At 39.0% G+C, this 19,772-nt stretch overlaps 2 protein-coding genes across 5 annotated transcripts in view; one reads left to right on the top strand and one right to left on the bottom strand.

Annotated features, from left to right (window-relative positions):
- The first annotated feature begins 1,818 nt into the window (after positions 1-1,818).
- On the top strand, positions 1,819-4,637 carry rhbdd1 (rhomboid domain containing 1). Its single transcript, XM_057350808.1, has 8 exons — positions 1,819-2,016; positions 2,348-2,500; positions 2,609-2,888; positions 3,017-3,149; positions 3,240-3,328; positions 3,459-3,512; positions 3,620-3,817; positions 4,092-4,637. Exons 1-8 carry the CDS (start codon positions 2,014-2,016, stop codon positions 4,178-4,180), a joined length of 999 nt encoding a protein of 332 aa, XP_057206791.1. The 5' UTR covers positions 1,819-2,013; the 3' UTR covers positions 4,181-4,637.
- A 128-nt stretch (positions 4,638-4,765) lies between these two features.
- col4a4 (collagen, type IV, alpha 4) overlaps positions 4,766-19,772 on the bottom strand; it is a 32,190-nt gene continuing 17,183 nt past the window's right edge. For 3 of the 4 annotated variants that reach the window (XM_057350805.1, XM_057350803.1, XM_057350807.1), the window contains 34 exons: positions 19,573-19,635; positions 19,296-19,340; positions 19,127-19,180; positions 18,958-19,018; positions 18,769-18,873; positions 18,557-18,652; positions 18,062-18,124; positions 17,624-17,713; positions 17,062-17,222; positions 16,891-16,963; positions 16,670-16,776; positions 15,954-16,137; positions 15,791-15,859; positions 15,609-15,716; positions 15,011-15,229; positions 14,280-14,441; positions 13,502-13,669; positions 13,277-13,420; positions 13,086-13,193; positions 12,724-12,905; positions 11,515-11,578; positions 11,365-11,439; positions 11,030-11,137; positions 10,718-10,825; positions 10,523-10,594; positions 10,308-10,436; positions 10,008-10,115; positions 9,775-9,930; positions 9,485-9,592; positions 9,257-9,397; positions 8,523-8,639; positions 8,205-8,393; positions 7,846-8,129; positions 4,766-7,750 (listed from right to left, as the gene is read on the bottom strand). In XM_057350805.1, the coding sequence (XP_057206788.1) occupies positions 7,493-7,750; positions 7,846-8,129; positions 8,205-8,393; positions 8,523-8,639; positions 9,257-9,397; positions 9,485-9,592; positions 9,775-9,930; positions 10,008-10,115; positions 10,308-10,436; positions 10,523-10,594; positions 10,718-10,825; positions 11,030-11,137; positions 11,365-11,439; positions 11,515-11,578; positions 12,724-12,905; positions 13,086-13,193; positions 13,277-13,420; positions 13,502-13,669; positions 14,280-14,441; positions 15,011-15,229; positions 15,609-15,716; positions 15,791-15,859; positions 15,954-16,137; positions 16,670-16,776; positions 16,891-16,963; positions 17,062-17,222; positions 17,624-17,713; positions 18,062-18,124; positions 18,557-18,652; positions 18,769-18,873; positions 18,958-19,018; positions 19,127-19,180; positions 19,296-19,340; positions 19,573-19,635 (4,179 nt within the window). In that variant the 3' untranslated portion in view covers positions 4,766-7,492. The remainder of the gene's footprint in view (positions 7,751-7,845; positions 8,130-8,204; positions 8,394-8,522; positions 8,640-9,256; positions 9,398-9,484; positions 9,593-9,774; positions 9,931-10,007; positions 10,116-10,307; positions 10,437-10,522; positions 10,595-10,717; positions 10,826-11,029; positions 11,138-11,364; positions 11,440-11,514; positions 11,579-12,723; positions 12,906-13,085; positions 13,194-13,276; positions 13,421-13,501; positions 13,670-14,279; positions 14,442-15,010; positions 15,230-15,608; positions 15,717-15,790; positions 15,860-15,953; positions 16,138-16,669; positions 16,777-16,890; positions 16,964-17,061; positions 17,223-17,623; positions 17,714-18,061; positions 18,125-18,556; positions 18,653-18,768; positions 18,874-18,957; positions 19,019-19,126; positions 19,181-19,295; positions 19,341-19,572; positions 19,636-19,772) is intronic. The other variant, XM_057350806.1, reaches the window with a different exon arrangement.

Genomic DNA, 19,772 nt, shown 5'->3' with positions numbered 1-19,772 from the left:
ACCTCATAGAATATTCACCTCCCAGGGATTGTGAGGAAATGGATACTGCAGATGTCTTGAGTATTTCCCTCCTCCTGAATGCAATTCCGGCTCAATGTTTTCACGCTGCTAATCCATTCTCAACTGTCCACGTTTGTATGCGTGAATGCAATAGCTAATGTTTATAAATGATACTCATGATGTCTCATTGGCCAACATTTGGTAGCCTAAGTGTCAAACATACAGGTTTTTCCTTTCACAATAAGAAACATTGTAACTATATCTACATTAAATTGATGTTAATTCCTGTTCCAGACTCTTAATTGTTTCAAAGTAACATTAAAGTGAAACCAGAGAGCTGCCGTTGTGAGACTTTAATGACATGGACAGATGTGCCCCTCAGAAGATGTGGGACTGGGGAAATATAGTGTTCACATAGCCCACAGCCCATATGTTTAGGGGCCAACCATAATGTTTTGTTACTGAACTACTTTGTTTCAGATGCAGAAGTTAATCCAACAGAAAATACTAAAAATAATACATTTAGGTAATTAACCAAAGAGACACTGGCTTAATCCGAGTTAACATTTGATAAACGTGATATAACGTTGTTATTATGTCATCGAAACGTGCAAAAGATAATGAAACATACTTCTATTTAAACAAATAAGAGAAAAGTTATATTTTTTAGCATTTATAAGTATGCTTTGAATGTTTTGGAGACACGTTTTAGAACCATTAACTTGAGCTGTTTTTAACTCATGCAGTCCATTCCTGTGTGCATTGCGCCATCTAGTGGAATAGTGTGGTAATCACACCACTGTCATTGGATTTAAATCCTGAAACATGTACAGTCAATCCAAAAGTTATACAGACACCTTCAACATTTCTCACATTATTACAGTTTATTAGTTTAGAAAATGGTAATAAAATATGACAAGAACTCAGAGTTAAACTGTGTCAGAACAAATGTATCTTGATGATGTCAGATATAATGGATATAATGGATTAGGTTGAAAAGCTGTCATCTGTTAAATTTAAGTACACATTTAGATAATAATAATTTTGTTTAGTCGGTGGTGTAAAAAGGTCGCTTTAGCAATTAAATAAAAAACACTTAAGCAAAACATGGTCAGGTCAAAGTGTGAATAATTTGTATAGTTTATACTATAAAATAGTTTTACTGGTAGTCAACTGTATGACGAATTTTTGAGTAAAATATGTCACAGTTTACTTTATTTTGCTATCCTCACTTACATACATTAACTACAGTGTCCTGCAACCACTAGTCAAGAAATATCAAAAATAATATCTGGTGTATGAATAATTATTGGTTTGATTGTATATTCGTTATAAAATAAATAAACAAACAACTAATAAATCTTTTGATTTTTAGTTGTTCACATATTTTAATGTTTATTTGGTCTTATTTAAAAAATGGCTGAGAAACACTGCCCTAAATGAATGGATGTACTAATAATAACTAAATGTATGAAAAGATGCCCAATTTGAACTAATAAACATAATATAATAACAAATAACCCATGTTTTGTAACTAATATATAAGACAAATTTTGTTAAAGAAATCATATTTGTTGATATATCATTACCCTAAAATAAATGTTCAATGTCATCGAAAAATGTCATGTAAAAGTGCCATTTCAACATACAACAAGAAAATGAAACAGAATAAAACACAACAACATCTAAAATAAATGTTCTACATCAATGTCAAGGAGAAGCATTTCTGGTGGAATTTAGTGACCCGCAAAAAAAGATAAATAGACTGTTTCAAAGATGTCACGTGACGATGACATCAGCATTCACTTCCGGGTTTACGCCGTCGCGTGATGAAACTGCAAGAAATGAAAGTAAAATCTGACGTGTCTCACTGCTGTTTGTATATAAGAAGAGAAGCGTGTGATGCAGAATAGTTATGTAGTAACATTAGGACCGAGGCGACATCTTTATCAACTTTAAACTGAAAGACGGAGGCCGTTAAAACATCAACATCTTTATACAACGTTAGATCTAATGGTAAGTGACGAATATTTTCGTTTACGAAAGTTGAGTTATAATTACAGAGTAAACGAATGACATGGCAGTTTTGTCGGATCATAAATAGCTTATGCACACTAGTATTATATCTATCTAATATATGTATTGTTTATGGACACAACAGTAAAGATGGTGCTATGTTTTATTGCTATTAAGGGTACAGTAACCTCAACTGTAATTAATAGTACTGCTTGAACTAGCCATATTGTCCCACAGATGTCATTTTTTATGTCAATATCTCACGTTTGTAAATATGTGGTGTTATTGTTTACCATCCTGTGTGTTAGTCTGACTGACAGTTGTGTTTCAGATGCGCTCCAGACAGAGGGGATCTAATCTCGGCCTGCTCTTGCTGGCCTCACAGGTTTTCCAGCTGGGTTTAGACAACATCCCACCTGTTACCCTGGCAACATTAGGACTCAATGTCTATTTATTTCTGTTTCCACTCAAACCCTTGTTACAGGTACATATTACAATACCAAAAACGCTCTGCAAAATACAGATGACATATGGCTTAAAAACCACAAATGCAGATGACGATAGAAAATGTTTTGTTTCTGTATTTTTGCAGACATGTTTGAGTGTCCGGGAGGCATACTGGTACAGAGACTGGTATCGTTTGCTCCTGTCTCCGTTTCACCACGTCGATGACATGCACCTGTACTTCAACATGGCCTCCCTTCTTTGGAAAGGCATCAAGCTGGAGAGGAACCTGGGAGGGCCTTGGTTCGCATACCTGCTGTCTGTCTTCTCTGTGCTCACCGGATTGGTCTACCTGCTCTTGGAGGTGGGACTGACGCGCGTGACGGAAGATTCCTCGTACAGTTTGCAGTGTGCGGTGGGGTTCTCTGGTGAGCGGTAGTGTGGAACCTAACAAGGAGTGTTTGAATTGTAATGACGGACTGCGCATTGATTCCATGAAGTTTTCATCCGATACGTCATGAGGTGCTGCTAAAATAAACGTAATGATTTATTTCAGGTGTTCTGTTTGGGCTGAAGGTGGTGAATAATCATTATCATCCAGGTAGCACCACTTACATCATGGGTCTGCCTGTTTCCAGTCGCTACGCCTGCTGGGTGGAGTTGATCCTCATCCATATCATGAACCCAGGGTAGGCATGACACCTTTATTCATGACACGAAAAGTTATATAACTCATCCACAGCATAGTATTCTTTTAACGCACATTCTTGTTTTTAAAGCACCTCATTTGTTGGACACCTGGCTGGCATTCTGGTTGGATTGCTCTACACAAAAGGACCTCTGAAAAGCCTCATGAAAACATGTGCAGGTATGTGTGACCCTGTTGTTTTGTTAACGTGCTTATATTTATATATATATATATTACTGTAAGAACACAATGTACTGTAGTAGTTAATGCTTCTAGTAGCTACATGACCAGATGTTTCTTTACGTTTTAGGTTTTGTGACATTGAATGGCAATAACGGAAGGCAGCGGATATACAATTCCTCAGGTAAACACTCACAGATCTTTGAATCCACTATTTAAAATAATCGATAAGCTTCCATCCGCTCTGACTTTAGATTGAACATTTAAAGATTATCACATCTATGTTCACAGGATACAGTGGTTATGGGACACCATATCCTCCAAACTCTTATGGTCAGCAGTCATTTAATCCCAGGCACGATAACGCCCCATACAGGGACACATACAACACACACATGCCCTCTGCACCTCCCCAGCACTCGTATACAGCTGGTCTGTCAGAAGAGGAACAGTATGAGGAAGCTGTAAGGGCCAGTCTGAACGACAGAGGTAAGTCTTCCGCTGTTATAAAGGCCAGAAAACTACATGGGAACAAAAAGAGATATGCGTATTGATTTGCATGCTCAGTGACGTTTGGAAAAGGTTTGTCAGTGGTAGGGATATATTTGCATATCTCAAATTTGTGTCCCAGTGTTTGTGTACTGTATGTGATGTTGCTGCCCTCTACTGACCACTTGGCAACTTGACAAGACAGCAAAAAGCTGTTCCCACCTCAGATAATTGATGTCCAGCAGTTACAATGTGCTGTATTTGTTCTTTCCAGGGAGATCTATGCCAACAAGATCACATGGCCACTCTGACCCAATCGCCGAAGAGGTCCGCTGGCGTCGACTTCAAAGATTTAACAGCTAAGCGCCTGCTAGATAACACGGGACAAACATTGAGCAATTACTGCTAGATGGTTTGCAGTAAAGAATGTAAGACCTGGTTGGTAAAATAGGCTTTATGATGTCACAGGTGAATTTGCATTGGAACATATTCTTAACGTTAGTGATGCATGATTTTATAAGTGCCTTTTCCATGCAGTATATTGAATGTGTAAAATGATCCTTGTTAATCTGCCAACACGTTTTACTAGTTATTGACATTTTGTGAAAAAGTTATTGCTATTGTGTCACTAAAAGCACTTGCAATGTTTAAAAAACTTTATAAATACTATTTCTCAAGACAGTATATTTTTTGTAAACAAACAATAAAACATGTTTCATGTTCTTGTTGAATGATTTTGCATTGGTTACAAGTTTCTAGGTAAACAGGTGTTTTTGGTAACACTTTACAATAATGTTGTTTGTAAACATTCATTGGTAAAGCTAACATGAATTAAAGATGAGCATTATCATTTTTCAGTGTCTATTCTGTTTTGTTTATATTAGTTAATGCCAATACAACGGTTCGTGTCAGTTCTTGGTGCAATAACTAATGTTAACAGATACAAAAATACATTTTTACAAGATACATTTTTAAAAATGTATTCGTAAATGCTAACATGAACAAAGAGGAATAATGTTGCAGAATTATTGTGCTCATTGTTAGTTCACGTTAGATAATGCATTAACTAATGTTGACAAATACAACTTTATTCTGTAAAGTGTTACTGTGTTTTACATCACGGCTGTTCTCATCATAGCTATATTGTGTAAACCTGTATTGATCTGATTTGTATGTCTCATAACAAATAATACGATATTCATTTTTACCATGTTAACAGTTTTTGTAGCCAAGCAAAAAAACACGCGCACAATGCTTTAGATACAAAACATACAAATGTAAGCATTTACAATTTATACACACAAGATCAAAATAAGATCAATTCATTGAATGATTTTAAAACTGATCTGGTTGGAGAGGCTCAAAATGTGTAACACTCGATTTTCATAATACATTTATTATATTATATTTTTAAACAGTACACAAAGTCTTTCAATAGAAATGCTGGTATCCACTTTAACAGTGTGTTAGTGTGACATTCAGTAGCATGAATAGGTGTTTAAAATTGAACTTGCTACAATTACTTGGTGAGTATTTACTTTAAATACCAACACATTCAGGCCTAACAGTTGACCTACAGCATCACCTGTGCCCCTGAACAGCTGCCCCTATAGTCAATATATATTGGAAGTTGCTTTATGAAAATTCTGTTAAACTATAGAATAATGTATCATATACGATTTACGTGAACCCCATGCAGATTATTTCACTTTTGTGGATTATGAAATATTATGTTTCCCTATATTATTGAAAATTATTAGAAAAAAGCACAACTTTTATCAGACATTTAATATACAGTAAAAATGAAACCTTACAATTCAATTGTAAAAATCAGACATATATCTCCTGTTTTAACCAATAGCATCGTCCAAATTTGTCTTCAATCCCTAGATGTAACAGTACAGTACTTCACATATGTGTCCCATTATTAAAATCAGACCCAAAACAATCATCTTTTCTTTTAAGAAGGGAACAAGTTGTTCATTTGCTGTTAAATTCGCTTCTGCTCCAAAAATAGCACCAAAATAATCTCTAGCTAAATAAATACTCTTGACATTTAGTAAAAATATAAAGCAAAGCCGTTTTTAACAGTGCAATCATATTTACATACAAAAAATATGCCATGCTTTAAGCAAGAACTGCTTTAAGACTTCAGTCTCCATGTTCATGGACAGGGACTGTGGAATACTGAGGGTGTTAGTTTAGTTTAAATGGCTTGAGTTAGTTTAGACAGCAAGAGACATTATTTTCTAACAAACAAACAAAAAGTAAAACAAAGCAGGGAAGATTATCCAGTGTTCAATACCAATGACGGGGAAATTCAATAGTAATGATAATTCACGAATAACACGGTAATGCCTCGCATACATTAAACAAAACTTCCAGAAAGTTCTTTGAAATATAATGCGAAAACCAATCAACCAATCACATTCACAACCTTATCCCTCCACAAAAACAATCTTTGCTAGCTCAGTAAGAAGATTCAGTTTCTTTAGCATTACATACCTGAGACGAGGGTTAAGAATGTTTATTGGTTTTAGGCCATCTGGCCTGTTTGCTAAAACAGCAGGCTAGTGATATGTAGCTGAAGATCTCTCTCAACTGATATAACATGACGCTAGCAGGTACTGCTATACACTAAGGTCAGTCATTGCTTGATTTCCATCCAATGGAAACCAACTAGCACTTGCAAAGGTGCATTCATATGGACTGCGATGTAAATTGCGTAGATATACAGTACTGTATATAGAGATGCTTCTTCACCGATACCGATTATTCAGAGTGATATCTGCGGATGCCGATTCTGAAGATTAAATTAATATTTCTTAACTTTTATTAATTCATCTAATGACTATTATTGAACATCAAACTGGTGATGTTTTTAAACGTTTTTAAATGAAATTTGCGTCCGAAATTTCCGCACGATAAAAAATAAATACGACCTCACGTTGTGTCAATCACATTTACACACTGCCTCCGATATTTTCGTCCGTCATAAAAAAATTCGGACCGGGTTCGATTTTTTGCGTTTTTCGCATCCGTCAAGCATTTTGAGTGGCCTTTTTTAACAATTCAGAGACACCGTACAAACGAGAGCCAAATACGAAAAAACGCATACGAAAATTTCGGACTGTATGTGCAAAGACCTTAATACACATAAAAACATCTCACCAGTGAAAGTTTCTCTCGTTTCTTCTGGAATTTAAATCTGGACATTTTTTACGGTTAGTGACAACAGCACATGAAATGTTGACCATTTTAACATGGCGGTTGCATCCGGGGTGGTTGAATGTGGCATCTACGTACAGTATACAATGTATATGTATCAAGCAGCTCTTATTTCTGTTCATATAAACGCGCCTAAACAAAGTAATATGTTTTTATGCCAAGACCGCGAAGAAGACATATTAGAAAAAGAAGGTGAAAAACGAACACTGACGTGTAGCAACCTGTGCAAATGGTTTTCTAGCACCAAATTGGAAACAAAGGTGTACCAGGCAAAGATTTCACGTTTGACTATGCAGGAACATATTCAGTAAAAATATGAAGTTCACAGCCTGCATTTCAACAAAAACGGTCACAAACTAGGGTCAGTTTTTTCCTCTCCAAAAGAGATGAAAGGATTTCGATCACTTGACCTCTTGATGTGCTTTGACTTTTTATCTGTAGCGGGCATCACTCCCTCATGCAGACGCTGCATTGGCTGACGCTATTACGTTGGTCCGCTTCATTGTGCAGTATTGTACTGCGATGGGGAGGGTTGAAACGCCCAGTGTCCACTTTAGTCAGCCAAAAACTGTAACTTGAGGCGAAATAATGGCACGTGCCGCGTGCACCTTGACACTCCACGAACGGCTGACTGCGGAAGTCCTGCAAACAGCTTCCTGTTGATGTCAGAGACTGTCCCCCTCCCTCGTCCCCTGATCCTGTATGCTGGAACACAGAGATGATGTCATGCCAAGTGATCAGATTACAATATATTATATGTTTTTGATCTATTTTTGCTTTACAGCATGTATCCTCCTTACCATAAGGAATGAATATCCCATCCAGAGATTTCTCCATTTGGGTGGACATTGTGGTGCAGACATGTCTTGACTGTGTATTGCAACGGTTGGTGATGAAGCCTCACACACCACACATCTGCTGATATGTGGCCGTATATCCAGCCCCTCCAGAGGCTGCGTGGGACTGGAGGCCGTGGTGGACAGCCAGAAGGATTTGTCGTTGCGACTTGCATATCCGCACGTTTCCATATTACAACAGGAGAACGGCATTGTGCTGAACATGCGCACACATGAACCCGCCTGGCCTGAGGAACACACACAAAGTATTTGTGTAAGCTTATGTACGTGTACATCGTATTGTTTTTCTATGGTCCTCGTACCCAGGTCTTGTGTGTGCGCCCTCTCTTGACCCTCCAGATATAGCAGGCTGAATCCCTCCCACAACTGCGTCAGGCCATAGGGACAAGCAGGGACGATTTCAGACTGGCTGTGCATCACCAAAAGGAACCCAGAGGTTTTCTTCCTTTCTTGTCCAGGAGGACCCGGCTCTCCAGGGGGTCCTTGGGGTCCTGGAGTAGAAGAAATCAGACAGAAATAGTTCAATTAAAGGGTCGATACCCATAAAGCTAAATGTTATTAACTAAATGTTTATTGTTTTAAGGTGTGATCTAAATCAAATCAAGTCTTTATGAGCACACCCTCAGAGCCTGGTGGTCCTCTTAGGCCAGGATCTCCGTAGGATCCAGGTGCTCCATCCAATCCCGGTAACCCCCGTGGTCCACGGTCTCCACTAGCCCCACTGGCACCCTTTTTACCTTTAGCAAGAACAGGCTCAAATCAGATCATATACTCAACATACCGGTTTTGTTTTGAGTTTTAATTTGTTTAAAAATAGTCTGAATACGATTTTCTCATATTTTTGTCTTTCATGCCAATTTTAGTTTGATTAGTAGCATTTTTGATGTGCTTTACGATTTATTTATTTTTTATATTGCTATATGAGTTGAATTTATTTCAGGTTTAGTTTTCATTTTTTATTTATTTTCAATGAATCATTTTAGTGCCTCAACTTAAACTTATGCTGAGGCAACATTTTTAAATTTCATTTAGTATTCGGAAAATATTTAGGGTTTATGAAAAATTATTTGATTTTAAAATCACTTTTTCTTATCTTATTACGTTTTTATCGCGTTTTATTCGGTTAGTTAGCTGTATTATTTGAGTTATCATTACTTAATCAAAACAACCCAACTGCACTTTGATTGGTATTACTTGTACAATGTACAACAAAAAAATTGTTGTTGCCTCAATTTATCCGCTTTTGCAAATGAACTCTTCGTTGCACACAGTCTTAAAGGCAAAATAATAATGTGATAAGCAACCTAATCAATTTAAACTCTCTCGCATTGTGCACATGTGAATAGGGTTATACCTTTCGGGCCCGCTGTGCCACTTGGTCCGGGCACACCCTGAATACCACCCAGGCCACGAAGTCCACGAGGACCAGCGGGTCCCTGTGGAACAGCACAGGGTTGTTCAGGAGGTTTGACAGTCCCAGGGTCTCCTTTCAGACCTACAAATGTACAGCGAGAGAGAGACTTGTTTTAAATTATAAGAGGCCAAAAAATAGTCAAATCAATGATTTGAGGCTCCAACTGACCTGGATCTCCCCTGTCTCCCTTAACACCACAAACTCCTGGCGGACCACAATCACCCTTAGAGCCAGGGGGTCCAGGAAGGCCCATAAGTCCACACTGTCCTCTTTCACCTGTGTTACAAATGTATATTTTTAGACTGCTGCTAGAAGCCAAAAAGCCATTTTCCCTATTTATAGCCATGTATTCTAAAGAAATAACTAGCAAAATAAATTGCATAGTAGAATGACGCATACAACAGAAAAACTACTGATAGTATTTTTTACATTACATTTCATTCATATTACTCTTTCACCTTTTGGACCTTCTGAGCCCGAATATCCTGGGGGACCATCGAGTCCTTGGGATCCTTTTTCACCTTTATCGCCAGTTAACCCAGGGGCACCTGGGTCACCGCCATCCCCCCGAACTGCGAACACACTGCCTGGCTCTCCCATCTCTCCCATTGGCCCTGGAATCGCAAACCTAACGTAACGCTACACATTTCTTTATTACGTACTACAAATTGATCTCCAAATGTACACGCACCTGTTGGTCCATCTGGTCCACTGTACCCCAGCTCTCCACATTCTCCAGGTAAAGGATTTTTACAATTGTCCCCAGGAGGACTTGGAGGGCCCATTAAACCAGGCTCTCCTGCACAGATGGAGAGAGAATGAATGATTTCGTTCAATATTTTGACTGCTGGTAGAAGCTGAAGTTACTCAGCCAAAAAGCCATTTATGTAAGTGGCCATGTATTCTGAAGAAATTGCAAGCAAAATTAAATTGCATAAATTGACGTTTGGCACATCACATAAGGGTTGGAAAGTCTACGTGCTAGACGTACCTTGAACCCCATGTGGCCCTCTAGGACCCCGGACACCTATTTGTGATGTTCCTTGCAACCCTTGATCTCCTTGAATACCCTTATCTCCTGGCAGCCCTGGAGGTCCATCAATGCCCTTCAAACTCATTCCTAAATGAGAAATGCAGGAACAATACAGAGAAATACAGAAAGCCCATCTGTAATGCAAATTTATTTGGCTGATAAATCTGACTCACCTCGGGACCCCACTGCACCTTTGACCCCCTTCAGACCATCTAGCCCATGGAGCCCCAGAGGACCTGGAGATCCTGTGAGTGAACACCCGACGTTCATTAATAAACAACAGATCAACTTCATTTAAATAAAGAATATACCTTTTTTTTAATTAGAGGTGGAAACAGTTTGACTGTGAATTGGGTCAGTATTCAGACCTCTGGGGCCAGAGTTTCCTATGTTTCCTTTAGGTCCTTGTGCACCAGGTGGTCCCGGAGGGCCTTCCGCACCATGCCTACCACATGGACCTGGGGGTCCCACCACACCTGAAAGAAGTGGTACAATGTTTGGTTACCATTGTTCTGCAAAATATCATCTTTTGTGTTCCGCAGAAGAAAGAAACTCATAAAGTTTTGGAATGGCGTGAGGGTGAATAAATGATGAAAGAATTGTAATTTTTGAGTGAACCATCCCTTTAAGCAGTGTAAGAGTACACACAGCATATTGCTATTTTTTTGTGGATACTTTACCTTGGAATCCACACAGGCCTAAACTTCCAGGTGGTCCGGGTGGACCACAGGGTCCATATGGCCCCGGGGGCCCAGGGTCACCATGGTCTCCCCTGTCACCAGGTGGTGCTATGGAGAGAAGAGTGTTTTTGCATGCATTTCTATAATTCTGAAATTACAGAGGACTCTTCACAGAAATGTACAAATAATAACGACTGAAACTAAATTAACAAAAAAGGTGAGGCTTAAATCCAAGATGGTATTAGTCGAATATTGCTGACGTCTTACAAACTAGGTATAGAAACTGATATTTCCCTACAAGGAAATACATCAAGTAAAAATTAAGAAATTCACACCTGGTAAGCCATTTTCTCCAGATGGGCCTCTTGCTCCTGTTCGTCCTGGTTCACTGATTGATTCTCCTTTATCACCTGCTCAAGACAAGAAAGATTTAACATGCATATTTCCTATATACAAATATTTTTTTATATTAAACTAAACAGTACCTTTAGGTCCATCATATCCAGGAAAACCAAGAGTCCCAGCCATACCAGTCAATCCAGGGTCACCCTACAACAATAACATTTATTAACCCTCAACCTCTCCTTGGGGTTAACATGACCCCAATCAAGTTTTCCTTCGTTAAAATAAATGGTTCCCTTCATCTCAGTGGAATAAGATTTTGTGACTTTTCTACATTTCATAATTTCATTAATCTGGTATTTGGGGTCAATATGACCCAATTGAAAATGAATGGGAAATTCAATAAAAATTCAATAAATCCGGCATAAATCTGAAAATATTCATACAGAAATGAAGGCCTGGTACTAGAGCACATATGCTATGCAGAAAACACACACTTGTATATGTGGTTTACGAGGACACTCCATAAACGTAATGATTTTTATACTGTACAAACTGTCTATTCTATTAACTAACCTTAACCCTATCCCTAAACCTTACCATCACAGAAAACTTTTGGCATTTTTTTTCTTTTTAAAATATCATCAGTTAGTATGTTTTTTTGCGATTTAGTTTACGAGGACACAGAAAGTGTGTTTACGTTGTTATACACATGTCATCACACACATTTGTAAACCATGTATACAAGCACACACACACACACACATACACATACACATACACACACAACACACACACACACGCAAGCACACGCACACACATGCACACACACACACACACACACACACACCCATACATGCACACGCGCACACACAGGGAGATCTTCAGCAGCACGAGTTACAAAGCTGACATTTCCAAATGCATCAAAAACTACAAAATTCGACTATTTGAAAGAATATTTATTTTTAATCTCTTTTCTAATGTTTATATATACTGTACATACATTCACTAAATGTATCACAAAAGTTGTGATACGAGCAGTTGGCCACATCCAGTAAAATGAATGGCTCTCTATGGCCCTCTGCTGGTCAAAACAATTGATTTTATTACTGTAATCCTTTTAGGTTTATCTCCAATCAGCAGATGGCAGAATTCTACACCTAAGACCTAGATCATACTGACCCCAAATACCAGTAGTGTAAACAGGAAACGAGGACCATATGTGGGTTAATAACTGGGCCTTTTTCATGTACAGTATCTATTTTTAAATCCACTAAAGACCAAAAACAAACTCAGACAACCAACTTTAAATAATGAATTATGATAAGAAAGAAAACAAGATATGCTCTTACTTGTTCACCATTCTGCCCAGGATATCCCACAATGCCTACTGGCCCAGGCCGCCCGGGTCTTCCAGGCTCACCTGGCTGTCCGGGGACACCCGGTGGTCCACGACTGACACTTTCAAACCCAGGTGGTCCATTAAATCCTGGAAGCCCTGGTTGTCCGGGAGGACCTGGTACACCCTTGTCACCTGAGAAATAAGAAAAAAAAGACTTAAAGCTCATAAAGTCTGGGATTTGAGAAAATAAGCTAGCCTGAAGCAGAAATGAAATGCTGTGTGCATTTTAAAACTGCTTTAAGCGTGGATAAATCTAAATCTGACCAAATGAGACATTTTCATATTCAAGTATGACAGATTTAATTATTTCACCTCTTGGTCCAGGGAAACCAATCACTCCATGTTGTCCAGGTGGGCCGACCTGTCCTTTCACTGGAATCGAGACGCTTTCTCCCGGAGGGCCTGGTGGTCCTGCACATCCTGCGGTACACAGATTCCAAAACATGTTCATTTGGTCCCTTTAACTCCCATCCTGGCACAGGATGAGTATAATAGTAAAATACCTTTCTGGCCCTTGGATCCATTTTCCCCTGGAAAACCTGGACTTCCGTCAAGCCCTCTTATGCCGTTCAGTCCAGGGGCCCCTGGAGGACCAGTCTGTCCTGGATTGCCAACACAGCCATTTTGTCCAGGATATCCAGGCAAACCTTACATGACAACACATCTGTTTATAGACCTGAAACACGAGACCCTGTGTCATCGTTGTTTTGTAATTCTAAACACTTTACCTTTTATTCCATCGTTTCCAGAAATTCCATTGTCTCCTCTGAGTCCTGGAGGACCCTGAAGTCCAGGGAGTCCTGGATGGCCTTGGATACCGGGGTTACCAGGGCGGCCCTTGGCTCCAAGATCTGCAAGTCCTAATTCGCCAGGCAACCCCTTCTCTCCAGGAGAACCTAACACACATATGTGGACACTTATTTATCCATCTTAACTAAACTCCCCTTTAGGTTTTATGGATTTGAAACATGAAACTTGAAAAATGTCTTAGTAATGCACTACTTTATATTTTCATGTTGTCATACAAAATGACACTTCACTAAATTGTTTCCAATAATCTTAAAAATATTTAAATTTGGAAATGCATGCTTAAATATTGAAGTTACTTGAAGGTCCAGTGTGTAATTTTTTGGAGGATCTATTGACAGAAATGCAATATAATATACATAACTATGTCTTCAGAGGTGTATAAAGAGGTTACACAATGAAGCGTTATGTTTTTATTACCTTAGAATGAGCTATTTCTATCTACATACGCCGCGGGTCCCCTTGCATATAATTCGCCATGTTCTGTCAGCCGTCGTAGTGTTTCGAACGGGAGGGGGAGGGGTGGAGTGAGCGGTTGGTTGCAATTTGCAACCTTGCCGCTAGAGTTCACTGACTGGACCTTTAAGTACACTATTTGTGCCAACATTTAGTTTTTTAACTAAAAGAAAAACAACAAACTTTATCGAATAGAATTTTCTGAAATTATGACTGACTAAAAACAAAGAATGAATAAATTACCTTGCCTGCCAGGGTACCCAGGTGGTCCAGACCGGCCAGGTGGACCAGGGTCTCCTTTATCACACCGATCTGGTCTGCTGCCTGGGCGACCGGGTGGTCCTGTTATACCAGCTACTCCCTTAGTCCCTTTTTTACCAGGAAGCCCAGGAATACCAGATAAACCTACAGAAAAACAAACCTCTGAAACTCAATGTCAAAGTAACAAAACCATCACAAAACAAATCACAAAAAATGAAAGGTCCAGTCAGTGTACGAAATTTAGTAGCATCTGGTGGCGAGGTTGTGAATTGCAACCAACGGTTCACTCCACCCCTCCCCACTCTCTTTCGAAGCACTATGGAGGCTGACACAGGACTAAGATGTCGTCACGTTCTCCCTTCTTTGCAGAAGGAGATAACGTATTTCTGAAAAGCACTCTGTAGAGCAGTTTGTCCGTTTAGGGCCACTGTAGAAACAACATGGCGAATTCCATGTAAGGGGACCGCAGTGTATGTAAATAGAAATAACTCATTCTTCATTATGTAAGGTCTTTATACACCTCTGAAGACACAGTTATGTACATTATATTGCATTTCGGTCAATAGACCCTCCAAGATATTACACACTGGACCTTTACGTTCATGTTCAATACTATTAGCTTAATGTCTTGACTGTTCCGTCTAAAACCATATCTCAAGACTGACTACTAACTACTCCCATCTCTATCCAAAGTATTATCCAAATGTGGATACCCTGTATTCCAATTGGTCCAGGAGGTCCAGGAACACCTTTAGGACCCTGTCTTCCCTGAAGCCCAGAGGGCCCCGCTGGTCCAAAAGCCCCATCGACCGAGTCTCCGCAAGGCCCTTTCAGACCCTCAGGTCCCCGGATACCCGGTGTACCAGGTGAGCCGTCAATACTGTTACCGTCAGAGCCGGTGTCACCTGGATCTCCACAAAGTCCTTCAGATCCTACAGAAGATAAGTTAGGAATATATAAGTAAAGCTGCAATATGTAACATCCGTCTACAAACTGTATCGCCATCTCTGTCTGAAACATAAAACCTCATGTTATTTTACATACTTATCTTTACATGAGTTGAGTTGAACGATGTATTTAAAAAATCATGATTATAAGCTTGCCGTTGTGAATCGTAAGCTTGCACTGATTTTATGACTGACTATAATATATTTTGGTTTATTTTTAACTCAAAAATAACTATATTCTGTATAATGTTCTCGTGCACTTTTAAATACTAATCCTAATATTGAATAGACTCAATTACATTCATACTGTATATTCATTAAGATGGCCATTATCTTAAACATTGTACATTGGTACAATATTTACCTTTGATACCGATTGGTCCACAATCTCCCGAGTCACCTCTATCGCCCCTGGGACCATTTGGTCCAATTTTCCCTCTATATCCTGGATCTCCAGGCCTTCCTTTATCACCTGAAAAAAACAACATATAATTATTTGGGCCATAAAGGTTGCTTATGATTTCTGTGACATTTTAAATATTGTACCTTGGAAACCAGGCACCCCTTTGGAACCAGGAGCTCCAGGTATGCCAGGACCTCGAGCTGGTGCATCGCCTATTGAAAGAACGAATCCATTACATGTCTTTGTTAAAGGAGACAGATGTTTCCAGTTGTATTAGGGTGTGACAGTGTGAAATGTTTCATTAACCTCGGGTTCCTTTAAGCCCAGGGTGTCCTGTTTGGCCTTGGGGTCCTGTGTCTCCTTGTTGGCCCCGTTGCCCGACCGACCCCATCATACGTATACCGGCAGGACCAGTTGGACCTCTGCAGCCTTTTGCACCAGTTAAACCTGGACATCCTCTATCACCTGGCAAACCAAGAACATTATCTCCCTGGAAAAAAAATTAAGAAAGCTATTAATAATGTTAAATGTTACATTTTTGTTTTGTACAACAGTACACAAAACCTCACAATTATTTTCGTCAAAATACAAAATAAAATAAAAAATATTGTACTGACAGATACTTTGGTAGCCACTGGATTTTAATTTTTTTTAAAAACAATTTTTAATAATAATTTTCCTTTTCAATTGATATTACCCATTACCCAAAGGATATTTATAACTATGCACACTTTGGTGAGCGCCTCAAATAAACACAGAGGATTCAATAGCGCCATTTAGTGGCTGACAAATGAAACAGCTCTAAACCTACACATACTGCTCCGATGGATGTGCTTTTAACATTGTCTAACAGAAACACAATAAACCTCAGTTATGAATGGGTAAATAAATGACCATTCCACAAAGTCTTGGGTTTGTAAACTTTATTCCACCTATCAGTTCAAGCACTTCATGTGTTGTCATCTGTAGCATTTTCATATTTTTAGCATCACTGAATAATAGAGTAACATGCTGTGACTGACCGGAGGTCCAGGATCTCCAAGAGAACCCATTTTCCCATCATCCCCTTTCCTCCCATGATATCCCGGCACCCCCAATGGTCCAGAGAATCCTGTTTCACCTTTATCTCCTTTAAACAACAAGCAGACAGAAATCCAAAATAGGTGGAACTAAGGTGTGAATCAACCAATACATTCAATATTTCCAAATAACAACAGAGTATACAATCGCAAACATGTCTGACCTTTTCTACTTAACACCACAACATCGCCTTTCTCTCCTTTCAATCCTCTGACACCTCTGATGCCCCTGGGACCCTGTCAAACAGAATATTACACAAAGTACATTGTGAACCCACATACATGCAAGTTCATTGCATGTGTTTGTTTTTAAAGATATGTAGCGGTTGACATACTAGTATACCGTCTTCACCCTTCACCCCAATAGGCCCAGCATCACCGATAGGTCCCCGGAGCCCAGTCCTCCCAGGATCACCAGGGTCACCAGGAATTCCTGGAGGGCCAAGCGTACCGGGCATATCACCAAGGGGTTTACAAGCACAAACCCCATCAGGACCTGAAAGAAACACACAGGAGAAAATAAGCACATGTCCTCCTACTTGGAGAAGACGTTTTGCTGCAACCTAATGGACACCCATACACAATACATGCTTTCAGGCAGCTTAAAAGCGTCCAAAATAATCAGCACCACGGACAGCACCAACCAAGACACTGCATTGATTACAAGCATTTTCAAAATAAAACCAAATTTTTTTATAAACACAATATAGCAACATAAAGAGCACATGTTATAAAATACAACTTAAAATTGACTCTCAAATTATCCCGTGGGACTTGCACTAGAAGTTATAAGCTTTGAGTTTTAAACCTGTTTTAGGTCAACTAAACTGACCAATCAGCATAATATAGAATACTGCATATGAATATTAAATTAAATGTTCATTTGTCAAAACTCACCTTTCCTCCCACTGACACCTGGTAATCCACATGGCCCTCTCTCTCCAGGCTCTCCAGGTTCTCCTCCTTTACCAGGAATGCAGTAGTATCCTGTAACACAGACACGCATATTTACAATTTTTTTTCACATGCTGACACACTAATGTGACATTCATATCATGTCATATTTTTCAAAAATATCAACAAAAGGAAGTAAGTAAGTCTATACTAAATATGCTATATGTTTTACTAGTACTAAAATGATTTACAAACCAACATGCAGGCAATTGTTATAAGTAATATAAAAGACATCATAAAGGTCCACTGTTGAAATTTAGCGGCATCTAGTGGTGAGGTTGCGAATTCCAACCAACGGCTCACACTTTATAGTTGCTATGGGTTAGGACACGGTCCAGAATAAAGTAAATAAAATGACAAAGAAATTCTGTAACTTCTCACCAGGAGGGCCAGGACTTCCTTGGACTCCTTTAGTCCCTGGAAGGCCCCGTTTCCCAGGTTCCCCTGGTAGAAAAGTTGTGAAACACATTTTTTTCAGTATAAACAATATTTTACACATTCATAATGCCATAAATACGCCTTTTTTACTTTTGTAGAATGAAGAATTGAAAACACAATTATACACTGTATGCATTTAGATTTATTTAGGGACAGTTCACCCAAAAATGAAACATTTACTCACCCTCATGTCATTTCAAACCTGCATGACTTTCTTTCTTCCGCCGAACACAAAAGAAGATATTTTGAAGAATGTTGGAAACCGAACAATGGCAGTACCCATTCACATCTATTGTATGGGCACACAACCAATGCAAGTCGATGGGTACCGACATTGTTTGTTTACCAACAGTCTTTCAAATATATTCTTTTGTGTTCTGCAGAAGAAAGCAAGCCACTATCCCTTTAAGACTGACAACACATGTACCATCCACTCACCAAAAGTGTCGCCTGGAGTGTCAAGTAATCTTCCTTTTTCTCCTTTTTCTCCTGTAAGCCCGGCGAGACCCTGAAGACCAAACTCACCCATCGCACCTAACAGCAAAACAATCATTGCAATGATATTTCAAGTATATGTATATATATTTATTATTGCAATGAAGACATGACATCGTTTACAGTTTACGTTTGACACATGCACAGACGCACACCTCTAACAGCTGCTCCGTGTTCACCAGGGAAGCCGGGTATACCCATCAGTCCCCTGTCACCAGGTGGTCCGGGTGCACCAGGAGGGCCTTGATCTCCAAACAGTCCTAGAACATCCACGCATATTTTAGATGACAACAAGACAAAAACTGTAAACATTTTGTTGCACTGTTCTTATTTAAACACTTTACCTGCTTTATCGTTGATAATGTTAGTCTGACTTCCCTTAGGTCCAGGATCACCTGGGTCTCCCTGTAACACATTAAAGCTGTGTCAGTGATTAAATTACAACACTGTGCAGTTCATAAATGAATCACTTTCATTTGCGCAATGCAACTGAAAACGATTCAGAAAAATGACCTTTTCTCCTTTGTTGCCATAAAGACCAGGAAGACCGTTTTCTCCACGCTGCCCCTGTATAAACAAAAAACATTTCTATATATTATACAAAAACATATCATATAAATACTGTAAAAGTTCTAGAAGATTTTAATCCCCAAAAATGTCCATGATAATTGTAAAAGTTTACCCTAGGTCCTGGAACGCCTGTTCCACCAGAATAACCAGGAGGACCCTAAAATAATTTGAAAACAAACTGCATTTGATACTGAAGACTTATAATCATCAACTACACTGGTTTGAAATATTATGATTGATTGGAATGAGATTTTATGATCAGATGGAAAATGTTGGTTGGTTTGGGATGTTATGATATGTTTACGCTTTACAGTGATCGGTTACATTGGATTGTTATAGTATTTGGTTTGGAGTGATCTGTTGATTTAAAAAATGATAAATATTCTTACTGGGGGTCCAGAGAAACCAATCCCGCCTTTCTCTCCTTTCTCTGCCGAAGGCCCAACAGGACCCTCAAATACGAAAAAAAATGAATACACAGCATTTTATAAAGCAGTACATGACATAAGATATAACATATATTGATTTTTTTGTACATTATCAATGAGCTTTAAAAAAATCAACAACAGAACACAGCAGAACCTGCAGG

This window comes from Triplophysa rosa, linkage group LG14 (genome assembly GCF_024868665.1).
Source record: "Triplophysa rosa linkage group LG14, Trosa_1v2, whole genome shotgun sequence".
Taxonomy (NCBI): Eukaryota; Metazoa; Chordata; class Actinopteri; order Cypriniformes; family Nemacheilidae; genus Triplophysa; species Triplophysa rosa.
Note: the sequence above shows the minus strand (reverse complement) of the source record. Positions and strands in the feature narration are given on the sequence as shown.